The sequence below is a fragment of the Mirounga angustirostris genome, unplaced genomic scaffold (genome assembly GCF_029215605.1).
Source record: "Mirounga angustirostris isolate CCGP_5_RB_7025 unplaced genomic scaffold, mMirAng1.0.hap1 SCAF_10, whole genome shotgun sequence".
In the NCBI taxonomy this organism is placed as follows: domain Eukaryota; kingdom Metazoa; phylum Chordata; class Mammalia; order Carnivora; family Phocidae; genus Mirounga; species Mirounga angustirostris.
In genome coordinates, this window is record NW_026991718.1 from 116,052,421 (window position 1) to 116,070,448 (window position 18,028).

Below are 18,028 nucleotides of genomic sequence, written 5' to 3' on the forward strand. Positions count from 1 at the left end.
AATTTGATACCTGTAAAATAGTCTTCTTAGCTATGAACAAAGCTTCTGTCTCCGTTTATCCAGCTATCCCTTTTATATCCTTCAAGTTTGATGAATTGCTCCATGATGGTTTTACATATTTTTATTAGGCTTATTTCTTGGTGCTATCTAGGTGGGGTTTTTTTTTATAGTCAAATCAATCAGTTTTCTCTTTTGCGTATTCTGATTAGTTATTTTGAGATCTGTACGTTGATCTCATGTGCAGCCACCTTGTATAACTCTGCTCTCTTGGATTTACATCATAAATAACATCTGGTATAATGACAATTTTGTGTCTAATTTTACTGTGTCTCACGCATCTCGTGGCCAACTGTGGGAGCGTCAGGACACTGTGGGGCAGTAGGAAGAAAGTAGCACCCCCTCCCTGGTCCTGACCTTCCCTCATTCTGTGAATATTTACTGGCACTTTTTCTAGCTTCGGGGGAGAAGGCAGTGAGCAAAACCAAGCCCCTGCCCTCGTGGAGCTTATGTTCTCATGGGGCGAGACAGAAAATAACCAAATAAGCAAACAACATGGAAGATGTTTAGACGCGCAACAGAGAAAACAGCACAGAAAGCAGGACAGTTAGGGCTGCGGGGGTCGGGCGGTGTGGCCGTCCCCACGGCGTGGCGGGGAAGGAAACCCGATGCAAGGGAGAGAGCAGCAGCAATCCCGGAGGCCTGGAGGGCAGAGGCAGGGGCAGGGGCAGGGATCGAGAGCTCCCGGGGCGGGCGGGTGTCTGACGGGCTCCAGGCCCGGGGAGCGGCCGGTCTGGCTGCACCAGCAAGCAGGGCGTGGGAGATGGAGCCGGGGCAGTGGCGCCCCACATCACCCAGGGCCTCAGCGAGGGTAGGAAAGGCTTGGCTTTTCTCTCAGAGGAGAACTCACGGGAGAGCTTTGAGTGCTGCAACTTGACATTCTTTTTTAAAAGGGTGAATCTGGTTTCTCTGTTCAAAGGAGAGTGGAGTGAGGGGCACAGGTGGAAGGTGGGAGGAAGGAGGAGGATGTCACCATAATCTGGGTCAGACAAGATGGTAGTGGCCACGGAGCACTTCTGAGAGAGGGGACAGTTCTGGATACATTGGAAAGGCAGAGCAGATTTCCTGACAGATTGGGTACAGAACAGGAGTGAAAGGAGTCAAAACCGGTTTGGAATGTGGGTGACAGAAAGGACAGAGGTGCTCCTGGGATAGGGAAGACTAGGATAAATACCAGGAGCAGAGTCGGGAGTTCAGTTTCCAGCATGTTAAATGCGGCGCGCATCACCCGCTATCGGAGTGGAGCTGTCAAGCGGGCGGCTGGATACAGGAGCCGGAGAAGGCCCGGCCTTGAAGATTCTACTGGGAGTCCTCGGAGTATGCATTAAGGTCAGAAATGAGATGGCAGGGGCGACTGGGTGGCTCAGTCAAGCGTCCCGCTCTTGGCTTCGGCTCAGGTCATGATCTCATTGGTCAGGAGACTGAGCCCCGTGTGGAGTTCGCGCTCAGCAGGGAATCTGCTTGAGATTCTCTTACTCCACCCCTCTCCCCACTCACACATATGCGCTCTCTCCCCTCCCTCCCTAAAATAAATAAATCTTTAAAAAAAAAAAAAGAAGAAAAGAGATGGCAAAGCCTAAGGAGTGGAGACATGAACACTGAATGGTGGGAAAGGAGTGCCCAGTGAGGTGGGAGGGAAGGCAACTGGAATGCACCTGAAGAGTTTTCTAGAAGAGAGACTGCTGGGTCAGATGCTCCCGCTGCTGTGGGCACCACAGGTTAGATCTAGAGACGGAAGGTCATTGGAGACCTTGAAGAAGGGGCCTGCTGTGGTGGAAGGGGGCTGGTAGGCACAGGGGTGGCCTGACTGGAGAAGGGTTAAGGGAAAACAGTAGTAATTGGAGACAGCAAGTATAAACAATCGTATGGATGACTTTTTCTGTATAGGGAACCAAGAAATGAAGGGATACAGGGTCAGAAGACAGGGTTGGGGGTTTTTGTTCCTTTTGTTTTTAAACGGAGTGATATAAGCATGTTTAAATGTTGTTGAATGGGGCACCTGGGTGGCTCAGTCGTTAAGTGTCTGCCTTCGGCTCAAGTCATGATCCCAAGGTCCTGGGATCGAGCCCCGCATCGGGCTCCCTGCTCAGTGGGAAACCTGCTTCTCCCTCTCCCACTCCCCCTGCTTGTGTTCCCTCTCTGGCTGTCTTTCTCTCTGTCAAATAAATAAAACCTTAAAAAATAAATAAATAAATAAATGTTGTTGAATGACCTTGTAGGGAAGGGGAAATTCGTCATGCCAGAGAGAAAGGGTACAACTGCTAGGGTGGTCTTCTTAGGTGAGTGAGAAGAAACTGAATTAGTGCCCAAGTGGGAAACAGGCAGTTGCAGGGAGTGTTTGAGGGGTGCAGAGTTTAGGATTGTGATAGTCCTGGTGAATGGATAGTACTCCACTCTGTTTCTCTGGATGTATGTCATGTTCTGCTTTAAAGTCTTACGTGTTGTGTGTTCTGCAGCACAGCTGTCCTGTGGCTGTGGTCTGTCTGGGATACCACGTCTTTCCGGGTGCTTACTTTCAACCTCTCTCTCACTGTCCTTACAATCATATCTCCTATAATCAGCGTATGTCTGGATTTTGAGTTTTGTCCAGTCTGTTAATTTTTACTTCAGAAGTAGACCATGTAGTCCATTTACAACGGGATTTCTATATACTTGGGGTTGTTCCTACCATGTTATTTTGTGGTATCTGTTCTATTTTTTGAGGTTTTTTTTTTCTCTCTCTTGCCTTCTTTTGGATTAACATGCTCCTCTCCTGCTTCTCTTGTATTGAGGCTGTATTAATTGGTATTAAGCTTGCCTACAAATAACATTTAAAAAAGAAAAAGTGGATTGAACAAGACTGTTCATATCTCTCAAGTTCAAGAATGTCTGAGATAGGAATGCTAGAGCCCCAGGCTTGCTTTTTCTGAGGTTTGATGTCATAAAATTGGCTTCCATTCACCAAATCTTACTATTCTGGGTGCCTGAGTGGCTGGTCAGTTGAGTGCCCGACTCTTGATTTCAGCTCAGGTCATGATCTCAGGGTCCTGGGATCGAGCCACATGTCAGGCTCCACACTCAGCTTAGAGTCTGTTTCTCCTTTTCCCTCTGCTCCTCCCCCAGCTCGCCCTTACCCTCTCTCTCTCTCAAATAAATAAAATCTTTAAAAAAAAAAAAAAAAAATCTTCTAATCATTCAAAGTGGCTGCTGGGTTCCAGAAGTGCCAAGTGCATTCCAGCCAGCAAAGGCACCAGGAGCATACAGGAGCAGCTCGGCCCCACACACTACTTTTTCCACCCACTTCATTGCTTGTTGCAAGGGTAGCCAAGGGAATGCTTGGGTCCAGGCTGCTGTGTGCCCGGTTACAAATTGAAGGTCCCTATACATCTTGTTTTCAGAATCCTGTGCTGTGCTTAGCAGAGTGTGCACATTATAGAGATGCGACATAATACCAGTCAGAGAAGTCCTTATTCTAATCCTGATTCTAGTATAGCTTGTTTTGGGGTTCTTTTTTTTTTTTTTTTTTTACTTACTTATTTGACAGAGAGAGAGACACAGCGAGAGAGGGAACACGAGCAGGGGGAGTGGGAGAGGGAGAAGCAGGCTTCCTGCTGAGCAGAGAGCCCGATGCGGGGCTCGATCCCAGGATCCCAGGATCATGACCTGAGCTGAAGGCAAACGCTTAACAACTGAGCCACCCAGGCGCCCCTTGTTTTGGGGTTCTGATCTTGTGCATACCCTGCCTGTTTTCCATTTGACAATACTTTGTCCTAGAAAATCACACTATGCCTAAGAAATTTCTGTATTTTTACCTTATTTGAATACAATTTGCTATTTGACATGAAGAAAAGAATCTCAGAGGTGCTATTTCTGAGGGATAAAGAGAAACAAACATTGGAGACAACTAGCCGTAACTACCACAGGAGTTACACGCTGCACTTCTATTCTTTCAGCCCTTAAAATCTTAACATTAAATTATTTAACATCTTTACCTTTCTCCCAGACAACACAAGGACCTTAAGATACGATTTATGTTTTCAGTGGTTTTTAGTATATTCACAGAGTTGTGCAGCCATCATCACTACCTAATTTTAGAAAATTTTCATCACACCAAAAAGAAACCTTGTACCCATGGAGTCGTCATTCCCTACCCCTCTCTCCTGCGCCCTCCCACCTTAGGCAAACACTAATCTGCTTTCTTAATGGATTTTCCTATTCTAGACATTTCATATAAATGGAATCACACAATATATGTGGTCTTTTGTGGCTGGCTTCTTTCGTTTTGCATATTTTTGAGGTTTATCCATGTTATAAATTAGTATTCCGTTCCTTCTAATTGCTGAATAAAATTCCATTGTATGGATATACTGTATTTTCCTTATGCATTTGTCAGTTTTCTCCATTTTTTTGGCTATTAGGTATTCTTTGAAACATAAAAGTTTAATTTTAGTGAAGTCCAACTTTTTTTTCTTTGATTGCTTGAATTTTGGTGTCAGGTCTAAGAAACCGTTGCCTAATCCAGGATCTTGAAGATTTACTCCTATTTGCTTCTAAGAGTTTTATAATTTTAGCTGTTACATTTATGTCTGTGAGTTAATTTCTGTGTACGGTGTGAGGTGTATGGGTCCACTTTTAATCTTTTACATTTGGATATCCACTTGTCCCAGTACCATTTGTTAGAGTAACTGTCCCTTCCCCATTGAATGGTTCAGGTCATGATCCTGGAGTCCTGGAATTGAGCCCCGCATTGGGCTCCCTGCTCAGTGGGGAGTCTGCTTCTCCCTCTGCCCCTCCCCTTGCTCCTCTCTCTCTCGCTCTCGCTTGCTCTCTCATATAAATCAATAAATAAATCTTAAAAAAAAATGACAAATTGTTTTCTGAAGTGATTATACCAATTTATTATTTCCTCAGCACTGTGTCGATGTACCCAGTGCTCTACATCTTTGCTTACACTTAGTACATCAGGTTATTTTCAATCTACAGATATGAAACAGTGGTTATAATTTGCATTTCATTGTTACTAATGACACTCAGCATCTTTTCACATATTAGTCATTCATGGTTTCTTCCCCTGTGAAATTCCTGTTCATGTTTTGTTTTGTTTTGTTTTGTTTTTTAAGATTTTATTTATTTGAGAGAGAGAGAATGAGAGAGCACGAGAGGGAAGAGGGAAGAGGGAGAAGCAGACCCCCTGCTGAGCAGGGAGCCCGATGTGGGATTCGATCCCGGCACTCCAGGATCATGACCTGAGCCGAAGGCAGTCGCTTAACCAACTGAGCCACCTAGGCACCCCCCTGTTCATGTTTTTTCCCCATTTTTCTGTTAAGTTGTCTGCCTTTTTCTTACTGCCTCATAGGTGATCTTTATATATCTGGATTCTGGAACTTTTGTCAATTTCTATATATGGTAAATATCTTCTCCCAGTTTGTGACTTGTCTTTTCACTTTCTTTATGGCATCTTCTAAGTAAACAGATATTCTTAATTTTAATGTAAAATTTCCTTTTATGATTTTTACTTTTTTATATCTGAAGAAATCCATCCTTCTCCAAAAATCAAAAAGATATTTTACTGTATTCTTGGGATACCTGGCTGGCTCAGTCAGTGGTCCATGTGGCTCTTGATCTCAGGGTTGTGGGTTCAAGCCCCACATTGGGTATAGAGATTGCTTAAATAAATAAACTTCAAAAAAATTTTTAAAATGTGTGTATGTGTATATATATATATTATATATATACACACACACACATATACACATATATTTTAAAGATTTTATTTTTAAATAATCTCTACACCCAACGTGGGGCTCAAATTCACAACCCCGAGATGAAGTCACACGTTCCACCAACTGAACCAGCCGGGTGTCCCTCAAAAGATATTTTACTCTTTTCTTGTAATAGTTTTCATCTTCCCCGTATAAGTCTTCAATCCCTTAGAACTGATTTGTCTGCAATGGAGTGAGATAAGGCTCTACGTTAATTTTTTCTTATTGGATAATGATGTATTAAAATGTTTGTCCTTGTTCTGTTAACACGCAGTACAACTCTGACAAATATCAGGTTTCCTGTATGTGTTGATCTGTTTCTGAGCTTTCTATTTTGTTCATTAGTCTACACCTAAGCCCACACTTTCTTCATTGTTATAACTGTACAAGGAATCTTTTTTTTTTTAAGATTTATTTATTTATTTATTTATTTGACAGAGAGAGAGAGAGAGACAGCGAGAGTGGGAACACAAGCAGGGGGAGTGAGAGAGAAGCAGGCTTCCCGCTGAGCAGGGAGCCCGATGCGGGGCTCGATTCCAGGACCCTGGGATCATGACCTGAGCCGAAGGCAGTCGCTTAACCAACTGAGCCACCCAGGCTCCCCTGGAATCTTGATAATAGGAAGGACAAGCTCCCCATTCTTCAAGAGTATGTTGGCTAATCTTGGCTCTCTGCTTTCCCATATAAATTTCAGAATCAGCTTTTCAAATTCCATGTTGAGATTTTGATTGGAATTATATTAAATCTGTAGATCAATTTGGGGTAAGATGACATCTTTATAAAATTAAGTCTTTGCTATCCAAGAACATGATTATGTGTCTCCATTTAGGTCTTCTTTACTGTCAATTAGATTTTGTATTTCCTCCATAAGATTTAGTATTTTCATTTCACAGGGATAAGCTGTATTTTTTGTTAATGTATTTTGTTTATTGTTAATGAAATGCTCTTGACCTTTATAGTGATGTTATATCTAGAAACTTTGTTATATTCTTACTATTTGTAAATAAGGAATTGCTTTTTCAGGGGTGCCTGTCTGGCTCAGTCGGTAGAGCATGCAACTGTTGATCTCTCAGGGTGTTGAGTTCAAGCTCCATGTTGGGTGTGGAGCCTACTCAAAAAAAAGAGGAATTGCTTTTTCACATTGTACCATTGAGTATGATGTTTGCCATAGGTTTCTTGCAGATACTCTTTTTCTGGTTTAAGAAAATTGTTGAATTTAAAGGAACTTTTTTGGGCTCCTGGGTGGCTCAGATGGTTAAGCGTCTGCCTTCGGCTCAGGTCATGATCCCAGGATCCTGGGATCGAGTCCCACATCGGGTTCCCTGCTCCTTGGGAGCCTGCTTCTCCCTCTGCCTCTCTCTCTCTCTGTCTCTCATGAATAAATAAATAAAATCTTTAAAAATAAATAAATAAAAATAAAGAAACTTTTTTACTGTATCTGTTTAGATAATCATATGGTTTCACTTTCTTAATCTAATAATGTGGTAAATTTTATTAAGAGATTTTTCTCCTTTCTTGACTTCTTTTTGGATTAACCAGGTATTTCCACTTTTCTCCTGTTAGCTTATTATTCTTTTAGTAGTTACTCTGCAGATTACAACCTGCATCTTTGACTTTGTAAAGAATACCTTTACCACTTCACAGATGATGCAAGGACCTTAGAACACTTTTATTCCCTTCCTGACTTGTGTACTATTGCTGTGAAGTGTTACAGTTCTATAAATAGTCTAGCTGCTACAAGACTTTGTTTTATGAAATCAATATTACAATGAATATTTACTTAGCTTTACCTACTTTTTTTTTTTTAAACCTCTTCTTTTACTCTTCACTCCTTTATTTCTATCCTTCTACTTAGAATCATTTTCATTCCTAAAGAACTAAAGCAAGGGGCACCTGGGTGGCTCAGTTGGTTAAGCATCCAACTCTTGATTTTGGCTCAGGCCATGATCTGAGCGTCCTGGGATGGAGCCCTACATCAGGCTCTGCACTCAGCTGGGAGTCTACTTGAGGATTCTGTCTCTCCCTCTGCCCCTTCCCCCACTTGCATGCACTCTCTCAAATAATCTTGTTTGTTTTTTTTTTAAGATTTATTTATTTGACAGAGAGATAGCAAGAGCAGGACACAAGGCAGGGGAAATGGGAGAGGGAGAAGCAGGCTTCCCACTGAGCAGGGAGCCCGATGCAGGGCTCGATCCCAGGACCCCAGGATCATGACCTGAGCTGAAGGCAGACGCTTAACGACTGAGCCACCCAGGTGCCCCCTCAATCTTTTAAAAAATATTAAAAAACTAAAGCAAAAGAACTCTGCTCAGTATTTTAATGCAGTATTTGTCTTAAAATGTCTGTATTTGTTCCCCCACCTTTTTTTCAGTAGTATTTTTGCTAAGAATTGTAGGTTGGTATTGATCTTTCAATACTTTACGTCTTTGATTATGTTCTGATTCCCAGCCTTTCTATTAGTCATCTGTCAGTCTTCCTGCTACTCCGTTGAAGAATCATTTGTTTCTCTCCTCTGTCTGCTTTTAAGATTTTCTCCTTGTGTTGTAGTTTTATCGGTTTTACTGTGATACGTAGGTGTGGTATTCTTTGCCCAGTTTGATGTTCACAGGGTTTCCTGAATCTTGGGCTTTCCTAACTTTCATCGGTTTCAGACAAGTCCTAGCCATTATTTCCTCAGATTTCTGCTCCATTTTATTTCTTCTCTCATGTGGGTGCCAATGACACATACGTTAGACGGCCGTGTTTTATGTTTCTTCATCCTCTTTTCTGTATTTTCCCTTTTATTTTCCTGCTCAGGGCCTCAGTCTGGATATTTCCTGCTGGATTATTTTATAGGTCAGCTGTAACTAATGTATTAAACCCATCTCTTTGCAGTCCTAGTTTCAGTTACTCTTATTTTTTAATTCTAGAGTTTCCATTTGATTCTTTTTGATCGATTCTTGTTCTCTGCTGATATTCTTCATCTTGCCACATATTTCCTTGGACATATTCAGTTATTTAACACCCTTGTCCAGTAACTCCAGTATCTACATCCCCTATGGGTCTTTTTTCTGTTTTCTCTCTTTTGGTGTGCAGTCATTTGGTCCCTTGTCTGCTATGCTTGGTAATTTTTATTCAGAAACTATATATGAAAACAACTTGGCTCAGGATGATTTTCTGTTCTTCAAGAAAGGATTTACTTTTCCTTCTTGCGGGCAATCAGAGCAGGGCCAGATCAACTTAATCCAGTAGGGGATTGAACTGTTTCAGAGCTGGGTGTTTTGAGACAGTCTATTTCTACTTATCCTCATCCTAGTGTGCACTCTCCAGGGAATCCCAGAGATAGCCTGTGGTATGTTGGAAGCCACTCCTCCCTGGCAGACGATGAACTCCAATTCTCATCTCTCCCACTCAAGACTACGGGAAGCATTGCTTAGCCTAATGCACTCTCCTGACCTCGGTAGTTCTGAATCCAGTTTTGTTTTCCCTCTCCCTATGAAACTGCCTCAGGCTCTGCTCAGCTTCTCAGCCTCCTAAGCACCACCTTCTGCTTGGTTTCTCGGCCTCTCAGCATTGTGCTGCTTATAAATTGGGAGATGCCACAGGGTACAAGCAGTGCAGAATATCAAACTTGCCTGAATATTGTTTCCCTTCTTGCTGGGATCTTAGCCTCTCAGATTCTGGTTGCTTTGGTAATTTTTCGATGCCCTTAAAGTGTCTGGGTTTTGTTTTGTTTTGTTTTGTTTTGATTATTTATTTATTTATTTGAGAGAGAGAGAGAATGAGAGAGAGCACATGAGAGGGGTTAGGGTCAGAGGGAGCAGCAGACTCCCTGCCGAGCAGGGAGCCCGATGTGGGACTCGATCCAAGGACTCCAGGATCATGACCTGAGCTGAAGGCAGTCGCTTAACCAACTGAGCCACCCAGGCGCCCCCTAAAAGAACCTTCTGTTTCTGGGGTTTTGTTTTGGTTTGTGTTTTACTTAGTTTTTTCACTTGTTCCTTGTGGGAGGGTTCGGTTTGTCTCCTGCTAACTGGTTTTTCACGGCCAGAATCAGAAGTCATTAGAATTTTCTAATGTTGTATCAGTCTTGTATTACCAGAATAAACCCAGATGCATAATGATATATTATTAGTATATTAATGGGCTTGATTTGATAATATCTGACTTAATAATTTTGCCTTTGTTCATGAGAGTTGGCTGGTAATTTTCCTTTCTCATACTTGTCCTATTTTAGCATAAAGGTTATCTAGCTTCATAAAATGAGTTTGAGATGTTTCCTCTATTCATATGCTTTTTTGTTTAAGAACAAAATTATCTTTATTTCACTGTTTCTTAGAATTTTTAAAAAAATATCTTTTCGGGGCGCCTGGGTGGCTCAGTCGTTAAGTGTCTGCCTTCGGCTCAGGTCGTGATCGCAGGGTCCTGGGATCGAGCCCCGCATCGGGCTCCCTGCTCCGCGGGAAGCCTGCTTCTCCCTCTGCCACTCCCCCTGCTTGTGTTCCCTCTCTCGCTGTGTCTCTCTCTTCAAATAAATAAATAAAATCTTTAAAAAAATATATATATATCTTTTCCAGGGGCACCTGGGTGGCTCAGTCAGTTAGGCGTCTGCCTTCAGCTCTGGTCATGATCCCAGGGTCCTGGGATGGAGTCCCACGTCAGGCTCTCTGCTCAGCCGGGAGCCTGCTTCTCCCTCTGCCTCTGCCTGCCGCTCCCCCTGCTTGTGCACGTGCTGTCTCTCTGTCAAATAAATAAAATGTTTAAAAAAATATATTTTCCAGGGGCACCTGGCTGGCTCAGTTGGTGAAATGTGCGACTCTTAATCTTGGAGTCATGAGGGCGCCTGGGTGGCTCAGTTGGTTAAGCGACTGCCTTCGGCTCAGGTCATGATCCTGGAGTCCTGGGATCGAGTCCCGCATCAGGCTCCCTGCTCAGCAGGGGTTCTGCTTCTCCCTCTGACCCTCCCCACTCTCATGCTCTATCTCATTCTCTCTCTCAAATAAATAAATAAAATCTTAAAAAAAAAAAAAATCTTGGGAGTCATGAGTCCAAGCCCCATGTTGGGTATAAAGATTACTTTAAAATCTTTTAAAAATATATATCTTTTCTACTATGGTTATGTCATATGGTTCTTTTTCTGTTCATATTTTTTGTTTGCACCTGTCTCCTTTTTATTTTGATCAGTCTGGCAGGGTTTGTTAATTTTATTAACCTCTATTATTATATGTTGGTTTATTTATTAAATTTCTCCTGTCTTTGGGCTCATTGTATTGTTCCTTCACTAATGTCTTAAATTGGGTACATTTTTTTTCAGCCTGTCCTTTTTAAAAATATGTTTTGAAACCTCTGGATTTCCCTTTAAGTACTACTTTAGCCATATCTAACAAGTTAGGACATGTAATATTTCTAACTTCCACTGTGATTTCCTTCACCCGTGGGTTATTTAGAAATTTATGTTTTTGTTTTTTAAATAAACTCTACACCCAACGTGGGGCTCAAAATCACGACCTCGAGATCGAGTCACACACTTTACCAGCTGAGCCAGTCAGGTGCCCCTATTTTTGTGTTTTTAAACATAAGAGTTTATATATGAGAACTTCAATCCTTTTTTATGGCTGAGTAATATTCCATTGTATGTATATACCATTTTATCCATTTATTTTTTCTAAAGATTTTATTTATTGATTTTTTTGAGAGAGAGAGCGCACAAGAGGGGGGAAGGGAGAAGCAGACTCCCCGCTGAGCAGGGAGTCCAATGCGGGGCTCAACCCTGGGACTCTGTGACCATAATCTGAGCCAAAAGCAGTCGCTCAACCATCTGAGTCACCCAGGCGCCCCTCCATTCACCTCCTGATGAGCACTCGGGTGGCTTCCACCTTTGACTATTGTGGACATCAACACTATGCTATCGGCACACAGGTAACCTGTTTACTCTCTCTCTTTCCCGTTCTTTGGGGGCATATACGTAGGAGTGGAATTTTTTAGTTATATGGGCATTGGATGTTTGACTGTTGGAGGAACTGCCAGACCACAGCAGCTGCGCCATTTTACATTCCCACCAGTGAGGCACAAGGGTTCTCGTTTCCCCACATCTGTGCCAACTTTGGTCTTCTGGTTTGGGAGATTTTATTTTATTAACAGCCATACGGATGCGTGTGAAGTAGTGTCTCATGGTTTTAATTTGCAGCTCCCTAATGGCTAGCAATGCTGAAGAGAAGCTTACTGACCACTGGTGTCATCTTTGGAAAAATGTCTGTTCAGCTCCTTGCTCCTTTTTTAACTGGACTATCTTTCTATTGCTGAGCTGTAGGAGTTCTTTATATTGTCTGGATGTTAACCCTTTGTTAGATATGTAATTTGCAAGTAATTTTCCCATTATGAGGGTTGTCATTCCACTTTCCTCATAGTATCCTTTGATACATAAAAGCTTTATTTTACTGAAGCCAGATTTATCTTTTGTTGCCTGTGCTTTGGGGGTTTTAAACTACTGCCCAATCCAAGGTCATGAAGATTTACTGCTTTTATCTAAGAGTTTTATAGTTTTTGCTCTTAGATGCCTTCTTCAGGGTCCAGCTTCATTCTTTTGCTTGTGGGTAGTTTTTCCAGCACTCTGCTGAAGAGACTGTCTTTCCCCATCCACACTCATTCTGGAATGACAGAATACTACATGCAGAGACACTCACTCAATACTTTTCCGTTGTTGTAGTTGAGAAATTTGCTGTTGAATTCATTTCTTTAGCAGAAAGATTGTTTTTAATTTTTCCTTGCCCTTTGGCTGCTTTTTAGGAGCTTCTCAGTGTCTTCCGTTTTACTGTCAGTGTGAATTTGCTTGGGATTCATTTGGCTTCCTGAATGCCAGGTGTCACTAGCCATTTCTGGAAAGTTCTATATCATGAGCTCTTTGTATGTGTCTTCTCTTCCATTCTCTCTGTCCTCTTCTTGTAGAGCTGACCGGTGTACATGGAGGCCCACTCTCTTCAATATCTCTCAGCCCCTGATCATCTCTTTTTCATATTTAGTTGCTGCTTTTATTTCTTAAAAACTGAGGTGCCCGAGTGCAATCTTTTTTTTTTTTTTTTAAAGATTTTATTTATTTGAGAGAGAGAGAGACACAGCGAGAGAGGGAACACGAGCAGGGGGAGTGGGAGAGGGAGCAGCAGGCTTCCCGCGGAGCAGGGAGCCCGATGCGGGGCTCAATCCCAGGACCCTGGGATCATGACCTGAGCTGAAGGCAGACGCTTAACCGGCTGAGCCACCCAGGTGCCCCCGAGGGCAATCTTATGGTTGGGAATTCTCAGGAGAGACCTTCCCTTTTATTCCTTCTCTACTCTAGACCAAATGTCTCCACTACCTGCCTTGAGAAAGGAGGTGAGGAGTGGCTCATTTTATTCCCGGCAGCTTAGCTATTCATTAAAAAGACATCTTGTTTTGTTACCAAGCAGTCGAAGTGTTTCACACCAGGAGCCTTTTTGCTCCTCTTCTCGTCCTCGGGGCCTGGAGGCGGGCTTTACTCCACGGTGGCCCTGGTTTCTGTGACGGTGACAGCCTGGCTTTTCTCTTGTGCGCTAGTTCCAAGCTCCGTTGTCTCTCCCTCTTCTCAGAGCACCTCCATCCTGGCCTCGAACGACCGCTTGACATATTCATGGCTTTTCATCATTTTCTAGCAACAACTTTCTGGGGAGTGTTCATGTGCCATTTGCTGTTCCTGTCATTGGTGTAGCTCCTTTTTACTTACTTTCAAAATTCTTCCTCGATGAGCTCGTGTAAAGTAGATCACTGTGAGAGAGGGGCCAGGCCTGCATCCCAGGAGGACAGGAGTTTCTAAGACACAGGGACGGGGGCTGTGTTCAGCCTCGTCTTCTCTCCCGTTATGATGCAAAGGCCCCCACCCCTTGGTGTTGAACCAGGTTCAGGAAAGCTCTTGGTGCAGTCGCACCCCCTTTTCATTTCAAATAAGAGATGACTAGCTTCTCCCATCAAGGCATGCTGCTTTGGAGAACTCAAAACTGCCACCTCAGTCCAGACTTGCAGCCCACGTCACACCCAGTGCTGCTGAGTTCTGTCACAGGAGAGTTCAGTGTCGATTTCTTCTTTACTCTGTTTTGCTTCACAGGAATTCTCTGGTGCCTGAGAAATAGTACTGGCTTTATGCCACAACTACTAAAAGAACCTTTTTTTTTTTTTTTTTAAAGATTTTATTGATTTATTTGACAGAGAGAGATACAGCGAGAGACGGAACACAAGCAGGGGGAGTGGGAGAGGGAGAAGGAGAAGCAGGCTCCTTGCTGAGCAGGGAGCCCGATGCGGGGCTCGATCCCAGGACTCTGGGATCATGACCTGAGCCGAAGGCAGACGCTTAACGACTGAGCCACCCAGGCGCCCCCTAAAAGAACCTTCTGTTCCTGGGCTGAGCCCTTCATGGCTAACTTGCCTGTTGGAATCTATTTGCTTATATTTTACGAGACTTTTACAATTATGTTCAGAATGAAAGTGGTCTATTCTTGGCATGTCCTATCTGTTCTCAGGGCTCCTGAAATGAGCGGTGTCATTTCCTATGTTTATGGACTCTCCGGAACAGTCTGAGTATATAATACCAGGATTTTCCGTTCCTTGAAGGTTTTATCAAATGTCACCTGTAAAACTACATAGTTGAGCTTGGTTCCTTTTTCTGGGAAGATTTTTAACTTCTGCTTCAGTTTTTTAAAAACAGCTTTGGTCTAATAAGATTTTCTGTTTCTTCTTGACTCTATGATAATTCATGTTTTCCTGGAAATTTTTTCCATTTAAACTCAATTTTCAAATCTATTGCCATAAAATATCCGTAGGAACTACGGCATGGGGCTCACTTTATCTGTACTGTTTGCATTTTTCACGAGAGCAGATTAAAGTGGGTGTAAAATGAAGACCAGATGCCATTCACCAAATGATGACTGGTAACCTAGGGGGTGGGGGATAAAAGCCCCGATCCTGCCTTCTACCCCAACAAACCCTGTGCTCCGCTCAGTCTCTACCTTCTCTTTCTCAGTCTTAGGAAAAGTCCTCAGTGCTGTGGGCAGTGCCCAGCTACTGATGTCCCAGAAATTCCAGCAGTTCCGGGGCCTCTGTGAGCAAAACCTGGTGAGTGTGATTCTTCTTCCCCCACCGCGGGCCTCCAGCCTTTGCTGGAATTAGCCCCTCTAAGCCTCTGTGCCCTCCTCCCTAACATGGAAAAGGTGCTGGTGACGCATGTCTGTGCCTTGCACGAGGAGAGGGCCTCCCAAATTTCTAATGCCTCTTCAAATAGAAAAGCGAAGCCTGTGTGAAAAAAATCAGCACTGATTTGTGTTAAATGTGCTCTAAGACGACAGGTGAGGACTGAAGACATACCACCCCTGGCTTGCTGGGTTTCCCTCTCTTTCAACCTTCCCTGTCAGGAGGGCGGCTTTTCCTGGGGAAGCCTCGCCTCACTCCACCTGGCCAGGGGCAGCATGCTCCTAGGGCAAGTGTTTGTCTCCCGGACCTGCAGGGGTATAGCATTGGCTGGGGCAGTCACCATGAGCAGTGTGTTGTCGGAGAACAGACTAGGGGGACAGAACAGAAACCCCGTGGATTCTGTAATCCTACCCACCTGACAGGGATCTTGGCTCCTCCCCGTCTTACTGAGCCCATGGCCAGGAACTTCTGTACAATGAGAACAGCTCTCGGCCTGGCATACAGTAGGAGCATGAGGGCCTTCCTCCCGGTAGCCCTATAGTGGTGGTCAAGGCCTCAGTCCCTTGTATGTGCAGGGCCTGCTCTCACGATGGGACTGTCTTTCTCCCAAAGATCTGCCCCACCAGGGCTGGCAGTGAGCAGGAACTGGCTTCATTCCCTCCTATAGATGGGGATGGGGGAGCAAGACAAGGCTTCATTCCCTCCTATAGATGGGAATGGGGGAGCAAGACAAGGCCTCCAGAGACCCTAACCAGGGCCGGCAGGGCCACGGGGCCATACTTGGGGTGGGGTGCAGGACAAGCGTCTACCTCACTTGCCCCACTGATCCCCATTCTCCCCCCCACAGAACCCTGAAGCCAACCCACGTCCGACAGCCCAGGACCTGGCCGGGTTCTGGGATCTGCTACAGCTGTCCATCGAGGACATCAGCATGAAGTTTGATGAACTCTACCACCTCAAGGCCAACAGCTGGCAACTGGTGGAAACCCCCGAGAAGAGGAAGGTGAGCATGGAGCAGTGCGGAGGGGAAGTCCAGGGACAAATTCCTGGTCGGCACTAACGCTGCCCACATCGGTCAGTGCTGCTTGGCTCCCTTCTCCGTGTGTCGTTTTTGAGCTGGGGGCTCACGTCCATCAGTGTGCGGGGTCCATGCTCGGCTCTTGTCCAGCATGCCGCTCGCTCTGTGTCGTCCAGGCTGCCCCCTGAAGCATGTCATCCCGCCCTGCATGTTCAGAAAGGGGGTTCCTAGGAGACAGGTGCCCACAGCCCTGAGCACAGATAGACACGTGGCTGTCGGAACTCTGGAGGCAGAAGATCAGTCCTCCTGGGGCCAGCCTCTTCCGTGAGGCGCAGGCTTCCTTCTGTAAAACCGTGGCACCCAAGGACCCCTGTGGTTCTTGGGTACTGGCCGTGGCCCTGGTGAGTTCTTCTGACCCCCCAGAAGAGCCTGTGACATGTGGCCTGGGAGTCCAAGGCCCCGAACTTAAATCCCGGCTCAGGCCGTGAGACTCGGGCTCCCCGTGGTTCAAAGCAGGGGTGGGAAAGGTGCTCTGTCCGTCCCTTCCTGCTAGAACATTCTAGGATCCTAAGCTTGCTTTTTGCTCCTACGCCTTGTGCTATTCCATCATTGCTTCTTGTAGCTTTCTGATTCCACGTGTGTGTTGCTTGTGCCTGACGTGGGGAGGCTGGGGTGGAGGCTGCAGCCACCAACATCGAGCGGGAGGGAGCACCCCACAAAAGGTGCACCTTTATTTTATTTTTCTTCCCTCCTCACTGTCTCACTAAAGGAAGAGAAGAAACCACCCCCTCCGGTCCCAAAGAAGCCAGCTAAATCCAAGCCGGCAGTGAGCCGCGACAAGGCCTCAGATGCCGGGGACAAGCAGCGTCAGGAGGCCCGCAAGAGACTCCTGGCAGCCAAGCGGGCAGCTTCCGTGCGGCAGAACTCAGCCACAGAGAGTGCGGACAGCATCGAGATTTATGTCCCTGAGGCCCAGACCCGACTCTGAGACCAGGAAGCAAACAATTTTAAGTCATTAAAAAAAAAAAAAAAAACCCACACAAACTAAATGTGAACGGAACACCATTTTCTCAACCTTTAAGATGGTTATTCTGTCCAGAGACCCTGAGCCAACTTTCAAATTGACGCATACAAGGGCTCACAATTTGGCTTTTTTGGGTCCCTCCCAGCTTTAGGTTATGAAGACTTCATACAAAAAAAAAAAAGTCAACAGAAACACAAAACTCTAAAACGTTTTCTCCCCTCCGGCTGGCCGCGGTGGGCTAGGTAGATGGACCTCGGCACCTCCCGGCCCAGCCTCCAGACTGCGGTCTTTTTACTTCTATCTCACGAGAACTCGCACTAGCTTGTTTACAAGACGAGGACAGTCCGAGGACAGCCTTGGGCCCCTGCCATGCCCTTCCTCCTCCTCCCGCTATCCCGCTCTGACCTTGCAGTTTCCGTTCTTCTGTTCCTCTCCTCTCCCTTCAGAGCTCACACAGGCCACCGTGGTGGCGGCCGGCTTGCCCTTGGCCCCGCGCGTCTGCCAGGCCGGAGGCCAGAGCGCCCGACGTGCGCCCCTGCCCCAGCGCTCCTCACGCTCACGCGCACATGCAGGCGCGGGCCCCGCGGTAGCAGCCAGCCCTGGGCGGGGGGGGGGGGGGGGGGGGGGTGCGGGGGGGGGGGGCTGGCCTCTCCGAAAAGGGGAGGAGGGTTCAAGGCTTTGGGGGGGGGGGAACAATGAGATAAAAGCCACCGTTACCACACTCCAGACTCCCGCCTCTTTCTTCTCTCCAGCCCCCCCTTCCTTCGGTAAAACGTTTGACTCAGAGTGACTTGCAGGGGACACTCGAGAGAGGGACCCCATTTCCCAGGGGTCGTCTGTCCCTGGCTGAGCCTGTGTCCAGCACCCGAGGGGCGGGCGGCTGTGTCTGTATGTATGTGTACATATGCACATAGACCTTAGAGTGTATATTTAACAAACGCCCATCTGCTCACCCATGCCCCCCAGCGCCACCGCTGGCTCTCGGGGCACCTGGCAGGAGGCGGGTGTGTGAATAGC

The 18,028-nt window shown here is 45.6% G+C and overlaps 1 protein-coding gene and 1 long non-coding RNA gene across 9 annotated transcripts in view; one reads left to right on the forward strand and one right to left on the reverse strand.

Annotated features, from left to right (window-relative positions):
* LOC123851742 (disks large-associated protein 4) overlaps positions 1-17,023 on the forward strand; it is a 62,192-nt gene extending 45,169 nt beyond the window's left edge. For 5 of the 6 annotated variants that reach the window (XM_064573128.1, XM_064573129.1, XM_045885711.3 and 2 more), the window contains 3 exons: positions 14,803-14,894; positions 15,817-15,972; positions 16,757-17,023. In XM_064573128.1, coding sequence (XP_064429198.1) covers positions 14,803-14,894; positions 15,817-15,972; positions 16,757-16,975 — 467 coding nt within the window. In that variant the 3' untranslated portion in view covers positions 16,976-17,023. Of the gene's footprint in view, positions 1-14,802; positions 14,895-15,816; positions 16,044-16,756 lie in introns of all 6 variants that reach the window. The other variant, XM_054510081.2, reaches the window with a different exon arrangement.
* The window catches only part of LOC123851749 (uncharacterized), a 118,159-nt gene that overhangs the window by 32,308 nt on the left and 67,823 nt on the right, over positions 1-18,028 (reverse strand). The window lies entirely within an intron of this gene.